This window comes from Monocercomonoides exilis (genome assembly GCF_001643675.1).
Source record: "Monocercomonoides exilis strain PA203 chromosome Unknown scaffold66-335014, whole genome shotgun sequence".
Taxonomy (NCBI): domain Eukaryota; phylum Preaxostyla; order Oxymonadida; family Polymastigidae; genus Monocercomonoides; species Monocercomonoides exilis.
This window is the reverse complement of record NW_027150611.1, coordinates 291,094-312,172: the sequence shown is the minus strand read 5'-3', so window position 1 is coordinate 312,172 and position 21,079 is coordinate 291,094. Positions and strand designations below refer to the sequence as shown.

The 21,079-nt window shown below is 34.3% G+C and overlaps 6 protein-coding genes across 6 annotated transcripts; 5 read left to right on the top strand and 1 right to left on the bottom strand.

Moving 5' to 3' along the window:
- Nucleotides 1-1,106: 1,106 nt before the first annotated feature.
- Nucleotides 1,107-3,413, top strand: MONOS_4536 (putative Calnexin; the record flags this gene model as incomplete). Its single annotated transcript, XM_067874617.1, has 3 exons — nucleotides 1,107-1,145; nucleotides 1,219-1,348; nucleotides 1,416-3,413. The coding sequence occupies 3 exons, from the start codon at nucleotides 1,107-1,109 to the stop codon at nucleotides 3,212-3,214; spliced, it is 1,968 nt and encodes a 655-aa protein (XP_067719136.1). The 3' UTR covers nucleotides 3,215-3,413.
- On the bottom strand, nucleotides 3,390-4,287 carry MONOS_4535 (peroxiredoxin). The gene has a single exon (XM_067874616.1). The coding sequence runs from the start codon at nucleotides 4,081-4,083 to the stop codon at nucleotides 3,556-3,558; it is 528 nt and encodes a 175-aa protein (XP_067719135.1). The 5' UTR covers nucleotides 4,084-4,287; the 3' UTR covers nucleotides 3,390-3,555.
- Nucleotides 4,288-5,034: 747 nt separating this feature from the next.
- On the top strand, nucleotides 5,035-9,127 carry MONOS_4534 (uncharacterized protein; the record flags this gene model as incomplete). The annotated part of the gene is made up of 2 exons (XM_067874615.1): nucleotides 5,035-5,037; nucleotides 5,148-9,127. The coding sequence occupies 2 exons, from the start codon at nucleotides 5,035-5,037 to the stop codon at nucleotides 9,027-9,029; spliced, it is 3,885 nt and encodes a 1,294-aa protein (XP_067719134.1). The 3' UTR covers nucleotides 9,030-9,127.
- A 99-nt stretch (nucleotides 9,128-9,226) lies between these two features.
- On the top strand, nucleotides 9,227-11,903 carry MONOS_4533 (uncharacterized protein). The gene is made up of 8 exons (XM_067874614.1): nucleotides 9,227-9,300; nucleotides 9,350-9,443; nucleotides 9,491-9,579; nucleotides 9,639-9,743; nucleotides 9,834-10,404; nucleotides 10,458-10,835; nucleotides 10,917-11,001; nucleotides 11,082-11,903. The coding sequence occupies exons 1-8, from the start codon at nucleotides 9,244-9,246 to the stop codon at nucleotides 11,347-11,349; spliced, it is 1,647 nt and encodes a 548-aa protein (XP_067719133.1). The 5' UTR covers nucleotides 9,227-9,243; the 3' UTR covers nucleotides 11,350-11,903.
- A 2,160-nt stretch (nucleotides 11,904-14,063) lies between these two features.
- On the top strand, nucleotides 14,064-15,765 carry MONOS_4532 (uncharacterized protein; the record flags this gene model as incomplete). The annotated part of the gene is made up of 4 exons (XM_067874613.1): nucleotides 14,064-14,206; nucleotides 14,330-14,704; nucleotides 15,258-15,306; nucleotides 15,475-15,765. The coding sequence occupies 4 exons, from the start codon at nucleotides 14,064-14,066 to the stop codon at nucleotides 15,763-15,765; spliced, it is 858 nt and encodes a 285-aa protein (XP_067719132.1).
- Nucleotides 15,766-19,208: 3,443 nt separating this feature from the next.
- MONOS_4531 (uncharacterized protein) lies at nucleotides 19,209-21,044 on the top strand (the record flags this gene model as incomplete). The annotated part of the gene is made up of 1 exon (XM_067874612.1): nucleotides 19,209-21,044. One exon carries the CDS (start codon nucleotides 19,209-19,211, stop codon nucleotides 21,042-21,044), a length of 1,836 nt encoding a protein of 611 aa, XP_067719131.1.
- Nucleotides 21,045-21,079: the final 35 nt, after the last annotated feature.

Below are 21,079 nucleotides of genomic sequence, written 5' to 3'. Positions count from 1 at the left end.
ACAAGCAATCAACGAGTCTGCACTTCACACCTTCGCTTATTAATAGCCCTCCACCGATTAAAGAGCTGCATTTTTCAAAAACGCATAAATTTATCTGTGAGTTACATATTTCATTCGATATATAAACAGCACCACCGTATTTTTTGCTTTTACATCTCTTGAATTCACATCCAAGCAAATGTAATTCTTTGGCTTTCTTAAATTCAACGCCGCCTCCATTTTTCTTATCAGATTCGCAGTTTTCCCATTCGCAATCTACCATTGATATGATTCCTTCATCGCTTTTTGTTTGGACTTCAATTCTTTTATCTTTCCAAGTACATTGTTTTAAATTAACAGATTGATCAACGGTGACATCTCCAGTGGGGCATTCATCATTTCCAATAAATGTTCCATTACAACCGAAAAAATGATTCGACTGATGATTCATTCTGCACAATAACGATGAAAATTCATTATGACTTCTTTCAAACAGGCATCGTTCAAATTCCATAGCAAAGATAGCACGTTCATGTATAGAGATTGCACTTTTTAGGTCGTTATATTTTTCTTTTTTTGATGTAGTAATATTTCTGAATGAGCAATCTTTTGTTTGAATAGTACCAGAGCCATCAGCTAGAATCGGAATGTTATCAGAATATTGTAATAAATCCTGAAATAGTACATCAGTTATAACAGCATTATCGTTTACCGATTCCAAGAAAATCAGAGATCCAAAAGCATTGTTGTTGAAATGATAAGATACATTCACAGATTCAAATACAGTCGTTCCTTTGTTCAGATAAATACAAGAATGCAAATGTCCATTGTAATTGAGAACGGAATTTCGAATGCACAAATTTGAATTGTCTTTCACGACTGAACAAAATGCATCAGGTAATTGTGCTTGATTACACGAAATAAGTTGTAAAGTTGAATTATACAGTGTGAATGCTGATTTAACAATTGATAAGTCATTGTGTAAATTTGAAGGAACATTTTCAATTGCTCTTGAAAATAAAATTACGATGAAAAAGAGAAAATGTTCCAGTTTCATCTCATAAAATTTTCGTATGGGATGGATTTTTCAAAGATAATTAATGGTAATATTAAATTGTGATTTTTGAATGATATTTATCTTTTTAGTTGCATCCGCTTATAGCGAGGTATAGCGGAAGTATTTTTGTCGTTATTTCCGTTAAAATTATAATGTGAATTTGCTTAAATAATTTTCAATAGATTGTGTTTTTCGAAGATTTTGAAGAAGATACAATTGGTACTAAATGGATCCACTCGGAAAATCCAAGCTATAACGGATCATGGGCAATTGAAAATAGAACTGAAGATGTGATTGATGAAGGAAGAAAAGGTAATTTTTCCATGTATTTGCCATTTAATAAATATTTTGTTTTTTAATAATTTCAAATTTTATTAAGGACTCACAACGTTGTCTCCTAAATCCTTGCACGCAATTTCAACAAAGAAAAGTATTGTAACTAAAGGTGATGAGTTCGTGTTGCAATATGAAATGAAAGTTCAAAAACCTCCGTTTGACTGCGGTGGTGGGTATATCAAACTGTTAACCGAAACTTTTGATCCAAAATCATTTGATGGTTCTTCTGATTATGCAATTATGTTTGGACCTGACAGATGTGGAAGTAAAAATACGGTGCAGTTTCTGTTCCGTTCGGTGAATCCAATCAATAAAGTGGCAACTATACATCAATTAACTGAACAAAAACTTGCACGTTGGGATAATTCAACGCATCTGTATAGACTTGTAATTCATGATAAGCATTTTTTTGATATCTCTATTGATGGAGAAATTGGAATAAGTGGTGATCTTTTTAATTCCAGTTGCTTCAATCCTCCATTGCTAGGCCCAAAGGAGATAATAGATCCTAACGATAAAAAGCCAGACGATTGGGTAGAAATCAGACAAATTCCTGATCCAAGTGATGCAAAACCAGCAGACTGGGATGAATCAGAGCCGGAATTTATTGAAGATAAAGAGGCAACTATGCCTGATGATTGGGACGAAGATACGCAGCCCTTTTTGGATGATCCAAAGGCAGTCAAGCCGGCAGATTGGGACGAAGAGATCAAAGGCGAATGGCATCCACCGCAGATCCGCAATCCGATGTGCGTCCTTCACGGCTGTGGGGAGTGGAAGCCTCCGATGAAGAAGAATCCCAAGTACAGAGGCATGTGGAAGCCGAGATTGATTCCAAACCCAGAATACAAAGGCGAATGGAAGGCTCGGACGATAAAGAACGAGAACTATACAGATTATGAAGGAGTGGATTTTGGGCACATAAAAGCAGGTGGAATAGGATTTGAGATTTTGAACATAAAAGAAGGACTTTTATTTGACGACATCCTCATTGCAGATTCTGTTGAAGAAGCTGAACGAGTTGCAAATGAAACATGGTCGAAAAGGCATCAAATAGAGGAAGAAGAAAAAGTGAGGCTTGATGAGATTCGAAGGGAAGAGAGAAGGAAACGAGAAGAAGCAAGTAAGCCAACGAAGCATGGTGTTATTTCTTCTCTGTTCTCTTCTGTTAAGGAATTTGGAAACGAATTCCTTGAAGACCATCCTTTGGTGTTTGTGATTGTGATCGTTTTGTCGTTGCTTGTTGTCGTTTTGCTGGTGATGGGGATTGTTGTGTGCTGCCAGACAAACTGCGGAAGATGCACACGAAGCAAAGGAGGCAACGCGACTGGAGATGGCAAAAAGAAATTGAGCGCATTTGAACTTCGGAGACAGCAGAAAAAGGAGTGGGAAAGGATCGATGCTGAAGTCCAAAGGGAAGTGGAATTGAAAATGGAAAAGAGAAGAAAAGAAGAGGAAGAGGAAGAAAGGTTAAAAGAAGAGGAAAGAAAACTTAGATTGGAAAAGGAGAAACTTATGATGCAGTTGAACAAGCTGCAAAGAGATTTAGACGAAGAAGATGAAAAAGACAGAAAAGCCAAAAAAATTACAAAAAAGGATGAGCTAAAAGAAAGCGACAAAGAAGAAGAAGAATCGAAAGAAGAAGATGAATCGAGTGAAAATGGCATTGTGGAAAAAGAAAAGGTGAAAGTTGAAAAGAATGAAGATGATGAAGCCAAAGAAGTATCAAAAAGAAAGTCGAAAAAAGAACCATCTCAACCAAAGAAAGAGAATTCTAAATCTTCTTCTTCTTCTTCTTCGACTCCAAAGACTTCAAAGAACCAAAAACCAAAAAGAAAATAAAGCCAAAGAAATGATTTTTTCTTTCGTTGAATGGTTCATTCCAGTTTCACTACATTTCTAAAAGTTTTTGCTCTAAAATCCGGAGCACCTTTTTATTTACCAAACATTAACTTCACACTTCTTTCATTACACATTCAAAAAAATATTTTTTGTTTTCTTGAGTAAAAATTAAACATTCATTACTATAATACTTCAAAAACGAATTATATTTTATCATTTTACAAAAAAATAAAGAGAGAGAATATAATATCCTATAAGCTTAATGAAATTATAAAAGAAAAATAGTTTATTTAATGAAAAAACATTTTTTTAAATAAAATAAAATTTGAAAATTGTTCATGCTAAAGAGAGTCATCGTGAGTAGAATGATCTTCGTCTTCGTATCCAACCAATTTTTTCACTTGCTCTAAAGCATTTGTAGCATGCTCTAATCCTTTAAAATATCCTGTGAAAATATTTCGCAGAATTCCATTTTCATCAAATGTGTATGTCGACCGACCATTCAAAAATAAAGCTTTGGGGACATCCCATTCCTTTCTAATTTTTGAATTAACGTCTGCAAGTAAATCGTATGTCAAATCGTGCTTTTTAGCAAAATCTGCATGAGATTCCACAGAATCTGAGCTTATTCCAAATATTTTTGCTCCCAAATCATGAAATTGTGGCTCAAGTGCTTGGAATGCTATGACCTCTTTCGTGCACACAATTGAATTATCTTTTGGATAAAAAAATACTACTACAGGACCTTTTCCAATTTGTTCAGAAAAATTTACAGCTTTTCCATGTTGATTAAATAAAACAAAGTCCGGTGCTTTTTCTCCAATTTCTAGCGCAAAGACGGTTGATATATAATGTAACAAATATAACATCGGCTTCTCGATAAGTTTTATAATTGGGTTGGTAAGAATTTCTGAAATAAATGCGAATGTTCATCACAAATTGAAAATCAAAGCTTACAAAAAAAAAAACTTGAATGAAAATTGTTTTCGTGGCTTTGTTTTCAATATGCTCATTATTTTAATATTATTAATTTCATTGGATTGATTAAAGTGTCTATATTTTCATTTGATCACAGCCTTTTTAATTTTTGCAAAAAAATCTGATCAAAGAATAACCCATTTGGACCTTGGGAAAAAAGTTCTATTGATTCCACAGGACTGAACAGAGTACAGGGGCTAACACAAAGTGCCAACATATGATTAATAGAGCAGCATTAAAGGGGGCAAGTCAGAAACCTGATACACGTCCCGAGAAATCGAAACAAAATCGTTCATTGCAAGCGCTCCAACAAGTTTTTGAGCATAACACCTTATGCCAGCATTGTCACGAAGAATTCAATCATGTATTTTGTCATAACTGTAAGGCTACTTTTTGTTCATCTTGCTTTGTGAAACGTCATATGACCGATACATTTGATCATTCTGCTTCTTTTCTATTGTCGTGGAAAGGAAATCAAAAACCTTGCGATATTGTCAGCACACCGCATTTTTATTTATATTGTCTAGAATGTGGTCAGGTTTAATTTTTTCCTTCTTTGTTTTTTCTGTTTTAGTTAAAAATCAAATTTTTTAATATTAATTTTTGAAATGAAGTCTGTGTGCGTGAATTGTCCAACCGTTAAATTTCATCGGTCTCATCCATGTACCGTTGATTATTCGTTTTTATCACATCAGAAGCTTTCAGATTATCAGCTTTCGCATGCTACTTTGAAAAGTGCGATTTTATGCCTCAACAAATTTAATTATGATACTGCACTTTGTTCTTCTTTTCTTAAAAATGAATCTACGTGCAATCTTAAACAACTTTATCAATTATCTCAAATGGTTTGTTATTGTCCTCAAAAGTGTTAAAAATTGATAAATGCGTGTTCATCTTATGTTTTCTGTTTCAAAAAAAAAAATTTTTTTTTGATTTTGCTATATACATATATTAGCTTCCAGAGTATTATGAAAAGAGAATAAATTCTATTCATTCATTATTTTCTGAACTTCATAAAACGTTGTGGGATCTTGAAGCAAATTTGATAAAAAAAGAAAGAGAGTCACAACTTGAGTTCAACAGCCATATTGAATTCGCTGCTCAGGGAATATATAACGCATGTCAGACGAAAGAACTAAGCAGCGATATTGTGTTTCCCAAGTCTTATATTAATGATGAGGAAAAGTCTGTGTTTGGACAAATGTTTATGCCAGATGAATATTTTGCAGAGATGATGGAACAGGATTATGCATTTGCAGAAGCATTGAAAAAAAGCCAAAGAGAAGAAATGAAACAGTACACGAACAAACTCAATGGTGCCATTGAAGAAGAAGTCGAAGAAGAAGGCAATAATTTTGCTAGCATGAACCATTCAAGGCAAAATAAGTTATTTTCTCAATCGATATCGTCGGCTGTTCCTTCAGAAGAATCTTCAACATTTCCTTCTTCTGACTCAATTGATGCACCTTCTGCAACGACGACGACAACAACAACAACATCATCATCATCATCATCATCAGCTTCTTCTTCTTCTTCTTCTTCACAGACATCTTCATCTGCTCTGTTTCAACCAAATAAGACAGTTTGTATGTCAACATCGTCCTCTTCCTCTCAGTTGCTGTCTGCATATTCCAAACCGATCTTTCCGTTGAATGTTTCATCGTATCTTTTTCATCATCTTTTAAAGAGAGAAAAATCAGAGTTTTTCAAAGACCCAAACATCAGCAGCTCAACAAGCAAATATCCTCCTCTGACATTTTCATCTGGTTTAGCATCGAATCCTCAATTGTTGTCAGTTCGTTCTTCTTCTTCGACTTCTTCTTCTTCTGCTACTACTACTACTTCAGCTAATACTGATAATACTGATAATAACAATTCTTCTTCTATTTCAACATCAATTATGCAGTCATCTTCTTCTCCTCCTTCTCCTTCTCCTTCGTCTCTTCCCTTTTCGAGCACCTTCCCCTTCTCAGATGATGTCTCCAGTGATCTCCTCTCTCCTTCTCTTTCTCCTCTTTCTCCTCTTTCTCCTTCTGCCTGTCTTCCTCCTCATCTTCTGTTTGTTCCTCTTTCTGCTCCAATCATCCCCCGCCCTTCTCTTCAGCAGCTGACACACTATTTCCTCTCTCACCCCTCTCTCAGCCATCTCCCCTCTCTCCTCTCCTCCTCCTCCTCACTCGCCCTTTCGCCTTCGATGTTTCTCCCTTCGCCTTCCTCGTTTCTGTCTGCAGTTGTTTCTCAGCTGGATTTTGTGGCAGGCAAATGGATGAGACAGAATGAGAGAGGGATGAACGGGACAGAAATATCAGAACTCATTCAGAAGACGAATGGACTGAGGGAACTCAACAACAGAGAGGATGATGAATACAACGATGAATATGATAAGGATAATGATAATATCAATAACAATAATGATGAATATGGATATGGATATGGATATGGATATGAGAATAAATATGAGAATAAAGAGAGAGAAAGAGAAAGAGAAAGAGAACAGAAGATGATGATGAATAAAGTAATCAAAAGAGAAGGAAGAGGTGTTGTTGGCAGGAGGAATAAGATGGGAGAGGAAGAAGAGCAAAAAGAGAAGGCAGTTCTGTTGAGATTGGAACAAGAGAGGATGAAAATGAAGAAGGAGAGGAAGGAGGAAGAAGAGGAAATGAACTATTTTTATTCGCAATTCAACTTTTCCAAGCACCAAAAGAGAAATAAAGCGAAGAAAGAGGAAAATGAAACGAAAACTGAAGAGAAAGAAAAAGAAAAAGAGAAAGAAAAAGATAAAAGAAAAGAAAAGGAAAAAGATAAAGATAAATCAAAAAGCAAAGAAAGAGAAAAAGATAAAGAGAAAGAGAAAGAGAAAGAGAAAGAAAAAGAAAAAGAAAAAGAAAAAGAAAAAGAAAAAGAAGGAAAACAAACAAAGACGAAGAAGATACACTCAAAATATGACATCTTTGATTATGTTTTGAGCACTCTTGCCGGCAAAAATGAGGCACATCAAACAACCATAAACAAATCAATTGCACCTTCTTCATCAAAATTATCATCTTCTTCTCCAAATTCAACTCCTGTTCTTCCATTAGCATCTTCTTCGTCTTCATCATCATCATCACCTTCTTCTTCTTCTTCTAATTCTAATTCCAATTCTAATTCTTCTTCTTCTATTTCTGATTTATCAATTCCATCTTCAATGAATTCCTCTCTTTTTCCTGTTCCAACGTTGTCTTCGTCGTTTCTGATGTTTTATAGCGAGCAATTGCTTCATCTGCACCGCATATGTTCATATCTTCCTTTCAGCACAGCATCCAAATTAGGCTCGTTGAAACATGCTCATCGCATTCATCATTCACATACACATGTTAATCAGTCAGTTATCAACAACTACAACATCAACAACATCCATCTTGATTTGTGTGGAAGAGAAGAGGAAAGAGAAAGAGAAGGAGAGAAAGAGGAAAATGAAGGAGGGAGAATGAGAAAAGGAGGCAGCATCACAAATAAGATGAATGAACAAGATAACGAGATGACATTGAATGAAAGAATGAAACAATCAAAACAGGATACACAGAATGAAATACAAACAGAACGAAAAGTGTTTCCATTGATGATGAACAACTCCAATAAAACTATCTCTTCTTCTTCTTCTTCTTCTCTTTTATCATCTTCTTCATTTATTTCACCTCCTCTTTCACTTTCTTCATTCTCTTCTATTTTTCCTCAGCTGAAGTCATCTTCTTCTTTTGTGTCTGTTCCTTCTGCTGTTTCTGATCTGTTTTTGTCAGTCAGAAGAGAAGAGAAAGAAGAAAAAGAAAAAGAAGAGAAAGAAGAGAAAGAAGAAATAAAAAGACAACTTTTGTCTGTTCCATTCGACAAGAATATGGCAGAAGTGTTTCAGATGGCAAATAGAAAGACGAACGAAAAAGAAACAAACAACAAAGCAGACAAACAAGAAAACAGAACAACTCCTTCATTTTCATCATCATCATCATCTTCTTCTTCTTCTTCATTGAATCCTCTCTCATCTGAGCCACAGCCCCTTTTGTCTGCTTCGTCTGCTTCATCCAATCAGCCAAGGGACAACAACAGAAAAGGAAAGAAGAAGAAAGCAAAAGAAGATCAAAATGCTTCTCCTTCGCCTTCTTCGCCTTTGTCTCCGTTTCCTTCTGCTCCTTCCCTTTCTCCTTCTCTTTCGTCTTATTCCTCTTCTCCCTCTCTCTCTCCCTCTCTTCCTCCTTCTTCTCCTTCTCTTCCTCCTTTTCCTTCAATCACAAATGTCTCTCTTCCTTCTTCTTCCTCTTCCTCTTCTTCTTCTTCTTTATCTCCAAATAATCCTCCTTCTTCCTCTTCCTCCTCCTCCTCTTCTTCTTCTTTCTCTTCCTCTTCCTCTTCCTCTTCCTCTCCTTCTTCCTCTCCTTCATCATCATCATCATCATTATCATCATTCCAGTCATCTTCGTCTCTTGTGCATTACTCGAGAGACTCTCCTCCTTCCCCTTCGACTGTCTTCACAGGCTATCTGCTGGGCAACTACTCCCTCGACCAGCGGAGAGGGTGGATTGCCTGCCGCTCTTTTCTCGACAACGTCTTTTTGGACACCCGAAAGATCAAACCTTCTCAGCTCTCTTTTCTTTCTCCTGGCATCGCTGCCTCCTTCACCGTCGAGCCCAACCTCCCCACCGCATCCAACAACTTCAGAGTCGTCGACATCGACTTGGACCCAAAAAGGCACAACTCTTCCATCACCCCCAAGACAAAGGCCATCTGCATGTTTTACACACTGGCTGGTTGGTGCAAACATGGCGACAAGTGCACCTTCGCTCACGTTGATCCAGAATCTTGATTTTTCAGAATATTACTATCACATCAATCAATTGGAATTCTTTTTATTTAAAAGGTTTTTCGTGCTTTCTAAATAAAAATAATAAAACAACATAAATATTTTCTTCATTTTCTACAAATAAATTTATTTGTTTCAAATCAAATTATGAAAAATGCCAAAGATAAAGTTGTTAATGGTTACAATTGATCAATAACATATTTATTTTTTTCAATTCATGGAATATTGCAACTTATTTCAATCAAATATTTCCACTGTCGAAGATGATTTGAACGTTTGATATTTTAGAATTTGGACTTGAAGATTTTATTGTTGAACAAAAGCAAGATTCACTTCCAAAACTTATATCAAGATTAAAAAGTGATAACGCTAAGATTAAAGAAAATTTGATGAAGATTACCTTATTAGCATTATATGGTTTGCACTATTATTTCTGCAAATTTAAATGCATTGCATTCAAAAAGATCCAAGTTGTATTTTGAAAATGTTACAATTTCAAGTTTTATCCATTATTTCAGATTTGATTTCGAAAGAAATTGATATGGACATTAAAGTTTGTTTGTTTTTGATAAATTATTCTGTTGAATGTTATTTATTTATTTTATGTTGCAGTATAACTGCATGAATCTTCTTTCAATTATCACAAATTTTGCTCTTCGTCCTTCATCAGATAATATTCAAAGCTACAAATTAATCCTTTTGTTTCAGATGATGCAGGTTTATATATTTAATTATTTATTGATATTTTTTTTATCTTTTATCTTTTTGTTTTTCTGTTTTATGAATAAATCAAACAATAATTTTCAGTCAACAATTCCGCTTGTTTCTCAGACAGCTTCATCTGCATTATATTCTTCTATTCAGGGAGATGAATTATTACAAGAGGCAATGTTGTCTCTCCCAACATTTTTACAATTTAAAGAATTATTGGTTAGTAATTCTATTGATTATTCAACAAAAGCAAATTTGATACGAACTATTGGAGTTGTAGCCTCTCGTTTTGATTATGATCCTGAAGAAGCAAAAACAAAAAAGATATTTGAAGGTGATGAAGGCGAAGAAAATAAAATCAGTGACGAATTAAAGAAGAAAGAGCAATATGAAATGCTTATAATTACGAAATCCATTATTCGACAACTGTCTAAATGTGAAAATACAGAAATTTCAACACTTTGTTTGGGGTTACTTGGAACATTCTTCAGTTTAATACCAGATGAAATTACAGAAAATGTTATTGTGGAAAAAGATGATGATGATGAAAAGGAAAAAGTCATTAATGAAGAAATAATAAAACCATCATTTCCTTATGATCATTCTGAAAAATTGCATCCCTCATCTCCTATTCTTTTCCCTTTTTTAAATGTTGTTGGCAAAGCAAGTATGAATTTTATTTTATTTACAGATTAAAGTTGTCCAATGTGTCACATTCAGATTTAGTAAATCATGAAATCAACTTTCCATTTGATGAAAGAAATATACTCAAAGAGACAAGGAATATATATTCTTCTTCGTCATCGTCTTCTTCCTCTTCCTCTTCTTCTTCGGCTTCTTCTTCTTCTTCTTCAATTTCTTTAGCACCTCGATTTGATAGAACACATTTAGCTTTTGATTTTTCTCGTCTCGTTCCACTCCGCAGCATTGAACATGGTTCTGTAACACCTTTTGTTAAGCCCACAGACGCGATAATCCAGAACGGTTCAAGATTTACGCTGAATGGCAATAATCCAGCAACAATAATTTTCTTTCCCGCGTTGAGTCAAGGAAGATGGATTGTTTCATTAAGATTTCTGGAACATTCATGGAATAACAGTTTGTTTTGATTTATTACGTTTATGTTTAATGTTGGAAATTGCGGTTTTTCTTTTGTTGTTTGATGATCCACATAAATAGGAGTTGGCATTGTTTACGGACCAATTCAAGTATTATCCAGGTCTATTGGAGACGAGAACGGAACATTAGGCTTAAACATTCATGAGTTTGATTATTTTGATGTCTCAAACAAACAAAATTATTTCTTTAATTTAATTTTTTATTCATTAATGAAATTTTTTGCAGTTCAACGTTCTATCGTAAGCAGACGCATTTTGGAGTTAGCTCTGAACCATCGCTAAACGTCCAACTTGACATTAACCTTTTGAATCGCAAAGGTCGCTGCTACTTTTTTAACAATCAACAAATCTTACCTTATTGCGCAGAAACAGGCAATAATGAGATTGTTGTTGCTGTGACATTAACAAATCTTCATGACTCATTCGAACTAATAAGTATAAGACAAGAAGAAAGGAATAAGTTCTATAACACAAGTTTTAAGATATATTGTTAAATGCTACTTGCAATAATGCAACATTTTTAATATGGTGCTTTGAAATTTTCACAACATCATGGAAAATATACTTTGAAATATTTTTGCGATGTGTTTTTTGTTTCATTTAATCTTATATCTGATTTGAAGTTTGTTTAATGCATTTTATAATTTGATTTGGCGTTTTATTTTTTAATCACTTTCAATTTTTCTTTTGCAAAATTTATTTTCAAATAAAAGGCATTTTCAGAAAGTATCGAACGTTGTTTTATATTATTATTATTCATTTGTGATATTTTTTTAATAAAATACCTTTTGTAAATATATCAAATAAATTAACTCATTTATTTGTTTCTTTGTGGATAATTTTTCGTATTTTCTGTAATATTAAAAATAATCTTATTTGAATGTGACGTGTAATTCTTGTAACGTTTTTGGCAATCAAGATCAAGTGAATTTGTCTTTTTCTTCATTATATTATTAAAACAACAGAATTATTCTTTTTGAAAAGTTGCTTCAGATCAATAATTTATCCCATGGAAGTTAATTACAAAACACCCCGCAAACATTATTTGCTAGAAATTTTATATTTTTCTATGAATGTTTATTTGATTTTAAATTATCGATTCATTCAGAAGGATTTATCAAATAATTCTATATTTTATATTATTATCAGATCAATAAATCGATAGTGACTTTTCAAAAAAATTAAGACATATGGGTGATTATTTATGAAATTATAACTTTTTTCGTGGTATTTTTTTTTCAAAGGTGGGTGATTTTTTTTGATATCATAAATAATTCCGATGTTTGATCAAAAATTATTTTCATTAAGGGTGGAGTTGATAAGAAAATATTTTTGTATAATTTTGTGAAAATATAGTTTTATATATTAATATAATAAATTATTTTCAGATATTTATTCATTTCAAATTGTTTTAACTTCAAATTTTGAGAAATTGATATAATTTCTGCAAAAAATTTCGAAAATTTGACAAACGGAAAAAAACCAAAGCTTTCTGGATAAATAAACATGATAACAATAATTAAGACAACGAAATAAATAAATTTTGCATTCAAAAATTAGTTAAATAATGCTATTGAAAAAGAATATAATAAGATAAGTTGAAATAGAAAATTGTAAATTGAATCAATGAATTTCCGCAGGTCTTGCGGCTTGCTAACATATCGTCCTTTCAAATAGCCTTTTCTCCTTTTTATGTTTCTTCTTTTATCGAAAAGAAGAGGTTTTTGTTTGTTTAATAAATTCAACTACTTCTTTAAAAATTAACATTTCAAATTCCCTTCCCAATTTATTCATCATGCACGCTTTCCATATGAATTCGCTCTCCCAACTCCATAGCCACCCTGCACAACGAGATATTATGCTTTCATTCATTTTCATTCATTTCCACCTCCTGCCCTAAAAATAAAACAAAAAACAGTCAACGAATAAATACTCATATAAAGATAAATAAATAAAGATTAAACTGCACTTCATTTGTTTTTTGCCAAACAGCCTCATCTCCACAGCCATCATCATTCAAAATAAATCAATCTCTTCATTTCAGTCTCAGAATGGTCAAATTGAAGCATGGAACGCATCTCCACAAAATACATCGTGTATCTTACTGGAGGGTCTTTTCGGCCCGTACACATCATGGTGGATGTCCAGAGGTGTTTTTTTCTGTTTTTGGCATGATCATCTCCTTTAATAATATTCTCAACCATCCAAAACAGTATTTGAGGTTTATCTCATCAACGTCTGGTGCAGGAGATATATGGGGCAGAGAGGAGATGGAAGAGGATTATTTGTGGCAGGGGGTGGGAGTTGAATATATTTTTGAATGTTAATGTTTCAAGAATGATTTTTGATTGAAAGAAATTCTGATACAAAGGGGCGGGGAAGAGTGGGTGGAGATTTTGAGAAGATAATATAGCAAATATGTAGAGAAGTGGCTGAGGATGAAGAAGGTGATTATTGTTGATTGGAGAAATGGATTTTGAAAAAAGGAAAAGAGGGCAAAAGCAGGAAAGAAAAAGAGTATTCTGAAGTGTTTGTTTGGAAGTGGGATATTTTTTGAGAGGAAAAGAATATTTTTTTGAAGAGAATGGGAAAAATGAAGAAAAGAAAAGGTTGATATTTTCTGATGATTTTGGTGCTCGAATGGAAGAGGGGAATGGAAAGGAATGGAAATTGAGAGATATTTACATTTTTTGCTTTTGAAGAGAAAACAGAGGATAATGCAAAAAGAAAGTCAACGAACTGAGGATATCATCTTTCATCAATCAATTTTCTTCAGCATTCAACAAATATTACGATAACTATTGTCTTGCCATATATGAAATCAACTTTTGAATTTAATATTTAGTCCAATCACAACTTCATACAAATTATTTTCAACTTCTCGAATTTCGTACGACTGATTTAACATTTTTCAATTGCTTCTTCTTCAACGAAGATGAATGTGAAGAAGGCGAAGATCCTCTCACTTCCTGATGGATCATAGAATCGAACCAATTGCAGATTATCTTGTCTTTCTTCTGCGGATCATGAAAGTTATTGGAATATGAGAGTCTGTTTCGATGACGCTCACGAATCATTTTTCGGAGAGCCATTCGGATTACAACATTCGTTTTCTGAGCCATCAATTGGAGTTATTGCATGTGTGATGAGAATTTTTTTTAAAAAATGTTTTTAAGGACTTCCATTTTGACTATTATTTTGTGTTTTTATGTGCCCTTGCCATTTGTACTGTTGTGTCCAGGTGAATTTGAAAGCATGTGCTCCTTCGTTTTGTTCTGAATTGGAAGGACGCTTCAAACTATTTCTTGGGACTTATGATAATTACCCCGTGGATAGAGAAAACTTGGAGTGGTTTGCATTTTTGTCATTTTATTTTAACTGATATTTTTGTCAACTCGTTTGTTATTTCTGTTGCTATTTTCTGTATTTCTTCGGTGCTTGGCAAACAACATTCTTTTCACTTCATCAACACAGGCTTCAATCATTTGTTGGGCGTGTTCTTTCTGGCTTCTTTAAACTTGTTGGTGCTCGACATGCTGCGTCATCAGTTTTTTTGAAACCGATCGGACCAGAGGCGCCAGCAATCCCCATTGCAGAGCGAGAGAGGCGGTTTATTGAGTCGCTGGGGAAGCAGCAGGAAACACATATACCCAACGATCCCCGCTTTCCAGCACAAATTCCTGCTGAGTTACCACTCTCTTATGCAGCATGCTCTCCTCCCTTACCATCTGCACATCCTCGCTCTGATTGCATGGGCAGCTCTTTGGCTGGGCAAGACAAGACAGACATTTCTCTTTCAACGGCCAGAGATGGAATATCTGGCTCTATCCAGATCCCGCAGATTCCTCTGTCTTCAAACAGATCGTCCTGTTCCTCTTCCTCACCTTCTTCTAATTCTTCTTCTTTTCTTTCTCCATTTAATTCTTCTTCTTTTTCTTCTTCTTTTTTTCTTCTTCTTCTTCCTCCTCCTCCTCCTTCTCCTCCCCAACCCTGCCGTTCATCAAGCACAGCTAAGGGCGTTCGTTCAAAGTGAAGCTGCAGAATGTGATTGATCTATGTACCAGTGTTGCTTGTAGCGCTTTTCTGTCGATGGACGTTCCACCTTCGCTGCGCTGTGCCTTTCCTGTTGAATAGTTAATGGTCTACGGCTTCGACGACATCCGCAGGCTGAGGGGACTAAACGCAATGACCCACATGGCGAACCAGAATTGTATGGAATATTTGCATTTTTCTGAAAAATAAAATATGTTTCATTTATTGTTTCATTTATTTTTGTTAATCTGTATTTTGCTTTTCAAATATTTATCTTTATCTAAATTTTTTTGTTCACTCTCAAATGGTGATTAGTTATGATGGTGGAATAATATCTATTATTTTACAATTTTCTTGCAAAACAGTTAAGATTATTTGCTGAATGGTGCTGTTGCAAAGCAATTAATCAGATTCATGGGGTTTGCCAGAAACTAATTATAGAATTATTTTTCACAATATTTTCTTTCTTCCTTTTTACACCCCCTTTTTCGCTCGTTCGTTTCATTATTCACAAATACACAAATATATTCACATTTTGTTTCCGATGGAATCCTCTTGTCTCTTCTTCTCTTCGTGTGACCAACAAGTTCATCACCAACGGTGCCGTGTTCCACTCTGTGTTCCTGCGCCACGGCATTCTCCAGCCCATCCACCGCCTGCTGCACTCGCCGCACGCTGAATACAGCGGTAAGTCCTCTTCCATCCTTCTCTCGCTTTCCAGCAAGTCGTTCAAGCTGTTTGCCAGCTCGCAAGACAAGGCGCAGTTTAACAAGTTGGTCGAGCTGATGTACTCGCCACAGGCGATTGTGCGGAACAACGCTTCGGAAATTATCGAGGTGCTTGCTGAAGGAAGAGGGATTGACGAAGAAGGAGAATGAGAAGAGAAACGAGAAGGATAATGAAGCGAACAACGAACCAACAGTCACGAAGGAAGAGCTGCTGCGTCGTTTGCTGAGCTGGTGCGTTGGGTCGAATCTTTTTGGTGTGATGGCTTCACCAACAGCGACTGACAAAGCGAAAATAATAACTGATGGTGCTTTGCTTAATCTGTATGCACCTGTTGGGAAAAAGAGGAACAAGAGAAGATACGAAGGAGGATGATGATGAAGGGGATGAAGAAAAGGAGAGTATCACAAAAGAAATGAAGAAGAAGAAGAAGAAGAATGGTGTTCATGTCCGTCTTCTCTTCGCACGCAAGGTCATTCTCCCACTTTGTCTCGACTGCGTTCTTTCCTGTACTCACATTTGCTGCAGATTCCATTGATTGCCTCAGTTCTAATTCAATGCGACACTGATCCCACCATTACATGCTCCACCCACAGCCTGAAAAATATTTGCATCTCCACGCTCCTTCAAAAGGCAGCGCAAAGCAGCCACAGTGGAACATGATCCAATGAGAAGAGAAGAACTGCCATATCTGAGTCACTGAGCGCGCTCCTCAACAACAAGAATGATTTTCTTCTTTCAGAACAGTATTTGAAAGAGGGTTATTTCAATTCCTCAACCATTTGCTCCTTCTCCTTCATTCCCTTCCTCTTCTTCTTCTCCCAAGCTGCAACTTATCCCACAATCTGAATTCTTGCTGATTGATAACGCCACAGAACAGCAAATTGAACAGAACTTGTCTAAAAAAAAGGAGGAGTCGATGAAGTGCTGCCAAACGACTCTGAGAGCGAGCATGGGAGAGAGCAGAGGGTTCAGAAGAGAAAAGATAGAGTATTCAGAACGTGTCAAACTCCACAAGGGAGGGAAGAACTGGGCATGCCATTGTTTAATTGCTGCTGATTCCGTGAGCCGAAGGAAGAGAAAGAGAAAATAGAAGGTTTGAAAGAAGAGCGGAAGGATATTAATTTTGATCATCAAAGTGAGTTGCTTGTGAAGCAAAAGAAATTGTTGCTACCTGGAGAGATGAGAGAGATGATGGAGAGAGAGTGAAATGAGGAGGAAGCAAAAACGAAAGAAAAGGATGATCAAGAAAAGAGGAAGATGATGATGAAAGAGGGAAAGAAATGGCATAAACAAAAAACGAATGATGGTTGAGGGGAATTCAATGATAATTTCGACACATGAGCTGCTAGAGCAGGAACTTGGGAAAAGAACGCAGTTAACAAAATGAGATTTTGAAAAATGTCGAGCAGAAATGACAGGAAACGATGTAGTGAATCGAGAAAAAAATAAATATTGTATTTTTAATGAAGAATAAAAAGAGAAGAAAAGGAGTTGAGTCAATTATTTTTATTAATTGCAGTTTCCTGAATAACACAATTTTCGTTTGCCGATCTGTTGAGTTGTTCAGCGGATACTGGAATATTTTGATGAGGCTAAAGCAAGATTAATGGAAAACTCATTGCTTATTCTACGGAAAAATAAAAATTCACATATTTGTTACATTTTTTTAAGTTCTTTAAATTTTTTTTTTCCTTTTATCAGCTTTGTATAACATGCTAAGTATCCTTTTTTTTTCTTTTTGATGAGTTTTGTTGATTAAACTTTATTTATTTGGGACGAAATATTTTGCTTTATGAATTTTGTTCCATTCAACTTAAACAAATATTTTTCTCAATTTTTGAATTTTTCTGCAATAATTTGTCATGGGAATGAAAGATTTTTTATGTTATGATTGCAGAAAAAGTTTGGAACAAATCTCAGTCTTTTTCATAATTGCAAAAACATTGTCCCATTTCTGTATCATTTTTATGAAACTTGATCATAAAAATTCTTTTAAATCAAAACATTAAAAAGGTATGTTTTTTTGAATATAATAATAAAACACACAAAAAACACAGCTTAAAAAGCTAAATACTGTAAAAAAAATCAATTTAATTTTTTGATCAATAAATACCACAAAAGATTTAATTTTTTCGATTTTTGATCTTTTTTTATGGTATCAAAAAAAATCACCCAGGTTATTGACAATTGGGAAGAGATTTTGAATTTTATTGCTGAATTCATCACGACTGTTTAAAAAACGAACGAAAGAACTGAAATAAAGACGATGATATGTTAATTATGCCTGTTCAACTTTCACTGTTCATTTCCAAACATTCAGAGAAAAATTTCCAATCGAAAAGAATGAATGAAAAAAAATATTCTTAGAAAAATAATCATACAGATTTCAAAAATAATCACTTTTCCCCATAAGGAAAGTGTTGCTTAGAAAATTTTAATGCTTCTATCTATTTCAAAATAATTTCTCACTGGGAAAAGATCATTCCACAGAAATGATGAAATAATATTTTTTTGAAATCATTAAACACAAAACAAAAACTGTTTGCAAATAAAACAAGTGATAACAATTCGTTAATTTGCTTTTCAAAAAAGTAACATATTATATTTCGGATAATGAAACTTAACATCTGAGACAAATCAAAGATGATATTTATTTTTGAAAAAAGATGCATTGTGATTATCACTTATCATTATTTTTCCTGAGCTTTAAACAAAATATTTTTTCGAAACACAAATTCAATAATTTTTTTGCTCAAAATGCGATGTCATAATGACAAAAAAAACATTTTATTTCAAATAAATCCAATGATAAAACCAATTTTTATTTAAAAAGCATTCATTATTATATTTTTTGTGAGAAAAATTTAATGTCATTGATGTTTTTTATCACTGACTAAAGAGACGGTCAGTTTTTCAAACTGTTGAAGATGAAAAAATAAGACAACTTAAATAAGTGTTTATGATTTGAACGGATTTTGTATTTCTTTGATAAAATGGGAAAAAAAAAAAAAAAAAAAAAAAAAAAAAAAACATTCATCAAACAATAAAACAAAGAAAGACCTACAGAATGAGTTTCTCTTTATTTATTTTCTATACAAAAAGAAAAATTTCAACATGATATTTTTAAGAAATTTGATCTTTCCACACTTTTATTGACAAAATTATTTAAAGGAAGATTTACTGAATAACATTGCAAAAATTTGAGATATATTATTATAGTGTGTGATTTTTTAAAAAATTGTTAAGATATTAATATTGATAATTTGTATTGAATTTTGAAAGAATTATGACAGATAGTCAAACAGTTTTTTTCTCTTTTTCAACGACACCCTTGGAAAAACAATTAAGAAAATCTGATAGTAATCGAAAAGTTAAATATGATAATATATCCAAAAATTTTGGTTCAGAAATTTCTCTTCCTTCAGGACCATTTCCTTATTATATTCCTGCTTCAATCATTGATGAATCTTCAAAGAAATATCAAACGAAGCAAATTATTAATCAGAAAACTTATACAAAAGAAACAAGTGCTAACGATATAAAATCGGTATTATCAAAGCAAGACCAAATGATAAAGGAATTAAGAAAACAAATGTCTGAACTTGATTTAATAATAAATCACACAAAGAAACAATCTCGTAACAAAGACGATATTCAGGAAAATGAAATGCAAGATGATGAAAAATCATCTATTGCGTCTATTGAGAAAAACTCTGGGGGATATCAAACTGATTCAGATGATGTTTTGCCTGTAATTACAGGATTGAAGCGATTACATCCAAAGCGTGTAGAGAGAATCATAGATACTACACCTCAAATTGCAATGAAAGAGAGTAACGAAAAATTAGCAGAAGATGAACTTGAATTTTTCGAAGATAATGATCAAGATGAAAATACTTTTGGGAGGTGGAGCAGTCAAAACTCCATGGAATTCCAAAGCCCTTTGGAAACTCCAAAAGAAGAGGTTCAGATTTCTTTTAGTTTCTCTTCTCCAAAATTGTTGAAATCACACGATCCATTACAAGCAAAAGCTTCGTCTTCTCCTTCTTCATCTCCTTCTTCATCTCCATCAACCAGCGCTCGAAAGATGATGGCTAGCCCTCAGTCAAATTACCTCGATTCAGAACCCCTTTCCACTTCTAACGTAGGCAGACAAACAACATCTTATTCTAATTCCCCTTCTCTTCCTCACTCAGGTTTTTCACCAACACTTCATCGCAATTACATTCAGAAGCGAGCTTCAATCGTCACCTCTCATCTGAACAAGCCACTTCAAAATACTCAACAAGATAATTCTCAGGCTCCATCCTCAAAAGGGAAGATCCACGAAACAAGAACTCAACTTAAGTCTGTTCAAGAAATGCCCTCAAAAAGAGATGACATTCATTTAAATCGAGTAGATTCACAAGATATTTATAACAAAATTCGAGGCAAAGAAAAAGAAGATGATTCAGAACTGTTTGACTTAAGCAACACAACGGAAAGCGGATACGACACAGATAGAGCATCTAAATTAGCGAGTCATTCATCAGTTGTACCGACTTCTTGTCGGAGCAATAGTCATAACAGAGGATATAATAGAAATCGTCTTTCTGAACCTTCAATGACTCTTTTGCCTAAGAAGTCCATCCCCCCTTTTAGACCAACCTCATCTCATCCCACTCCTTCTCCTGCTTCCTTCTTATCGTCGACTCCTCATTCTCCATCGAGGTCATCAACGAAATTTCAATCTCCTTCAACATTTCGTCCTTTAATCTCATCTTCATCGACTTATTCTACGCCTCGTTCATCTCGTGGGTTAGGTTCATCCAGAATGAGAATGTCGCAAATGTCGCCTACACGTCGCAGTCTTTTGATGTCGCACAAAGATCAGGAAGTTGTCAATCGCCTTGCTCCAAAGGAGACGTCGAAGCACAACCAGCGATGGAGACAGCTTGCAAATGACAAGATATATGTTGATGAAGAAGAAGTTGAGAAAAAAGTTTGGGGAGAAGATGAAGAGGAATTTGATGAACTCTACGAGGAAAATGAACTTGACAGTTTCTCCAGAGATGAGAAAAGTGATACTGTTGAAGGATATAGCCCTCATTCTTCTTCATTGGATAATAGACCGCTCAATTGTTCAACAACTAGAAATTCTCGTGTATCATGTACGTACGGAAAAGACGAATTTCCATTTTCAATTAGTAATGGGATGACAACGTCAAGATTGCTGAGAAGCAGCGTTCGTGCTCTTGCGAAAGAGGAAAAAGAAAAAGAAAAAAAGAAAAGAAAACTTGAAGCATTTTTATTGTACGATTCTCAAAAAGGATTGGAAAGAGGAGCAGATCCAGATTGGGATAAAATTGTTTTTGCTGAAAAGAAAGAACAAACACTTGAAGGAAAAGCAGCGAAAAGAGTTAAAAAAGATGATCACAGTTACCATTAAAATATTATTTTTTCAAACATTTAAGAATAATTATT

Excerpts from the sequence above, each read along its gene's own strand:
- MONOS_4535 (XM_067874616.1), bottom strand. The coding sequence starts at position 4,083 with ATGTTATATTTGTTACATTATATATCAACCGTCTTTGCGCTAGAAATT.
- MONOS_4533 (XM_067874614.1), top strand. The coding sequence starts at position 9,244 with ATGGAATATTGCAACTTATTTCAATCAAATATTTCCACTGTCGAAGAT. Across the intron at positions 9,580-9,638 it reads AAATTGATATGGACATTAAA|TATAACTGCATGAATCTTCT; the intron begins GTTTGTTTGTTT and ends TTTATGTTGCAG. Across the intron at positions 10,836-10,916 it reads GGAACATTCATGGAATAACA|GAGTTGGCATTGTTTACGGA; the intron begins GTTTGTTTTGAT and ends CCACATAAATAG.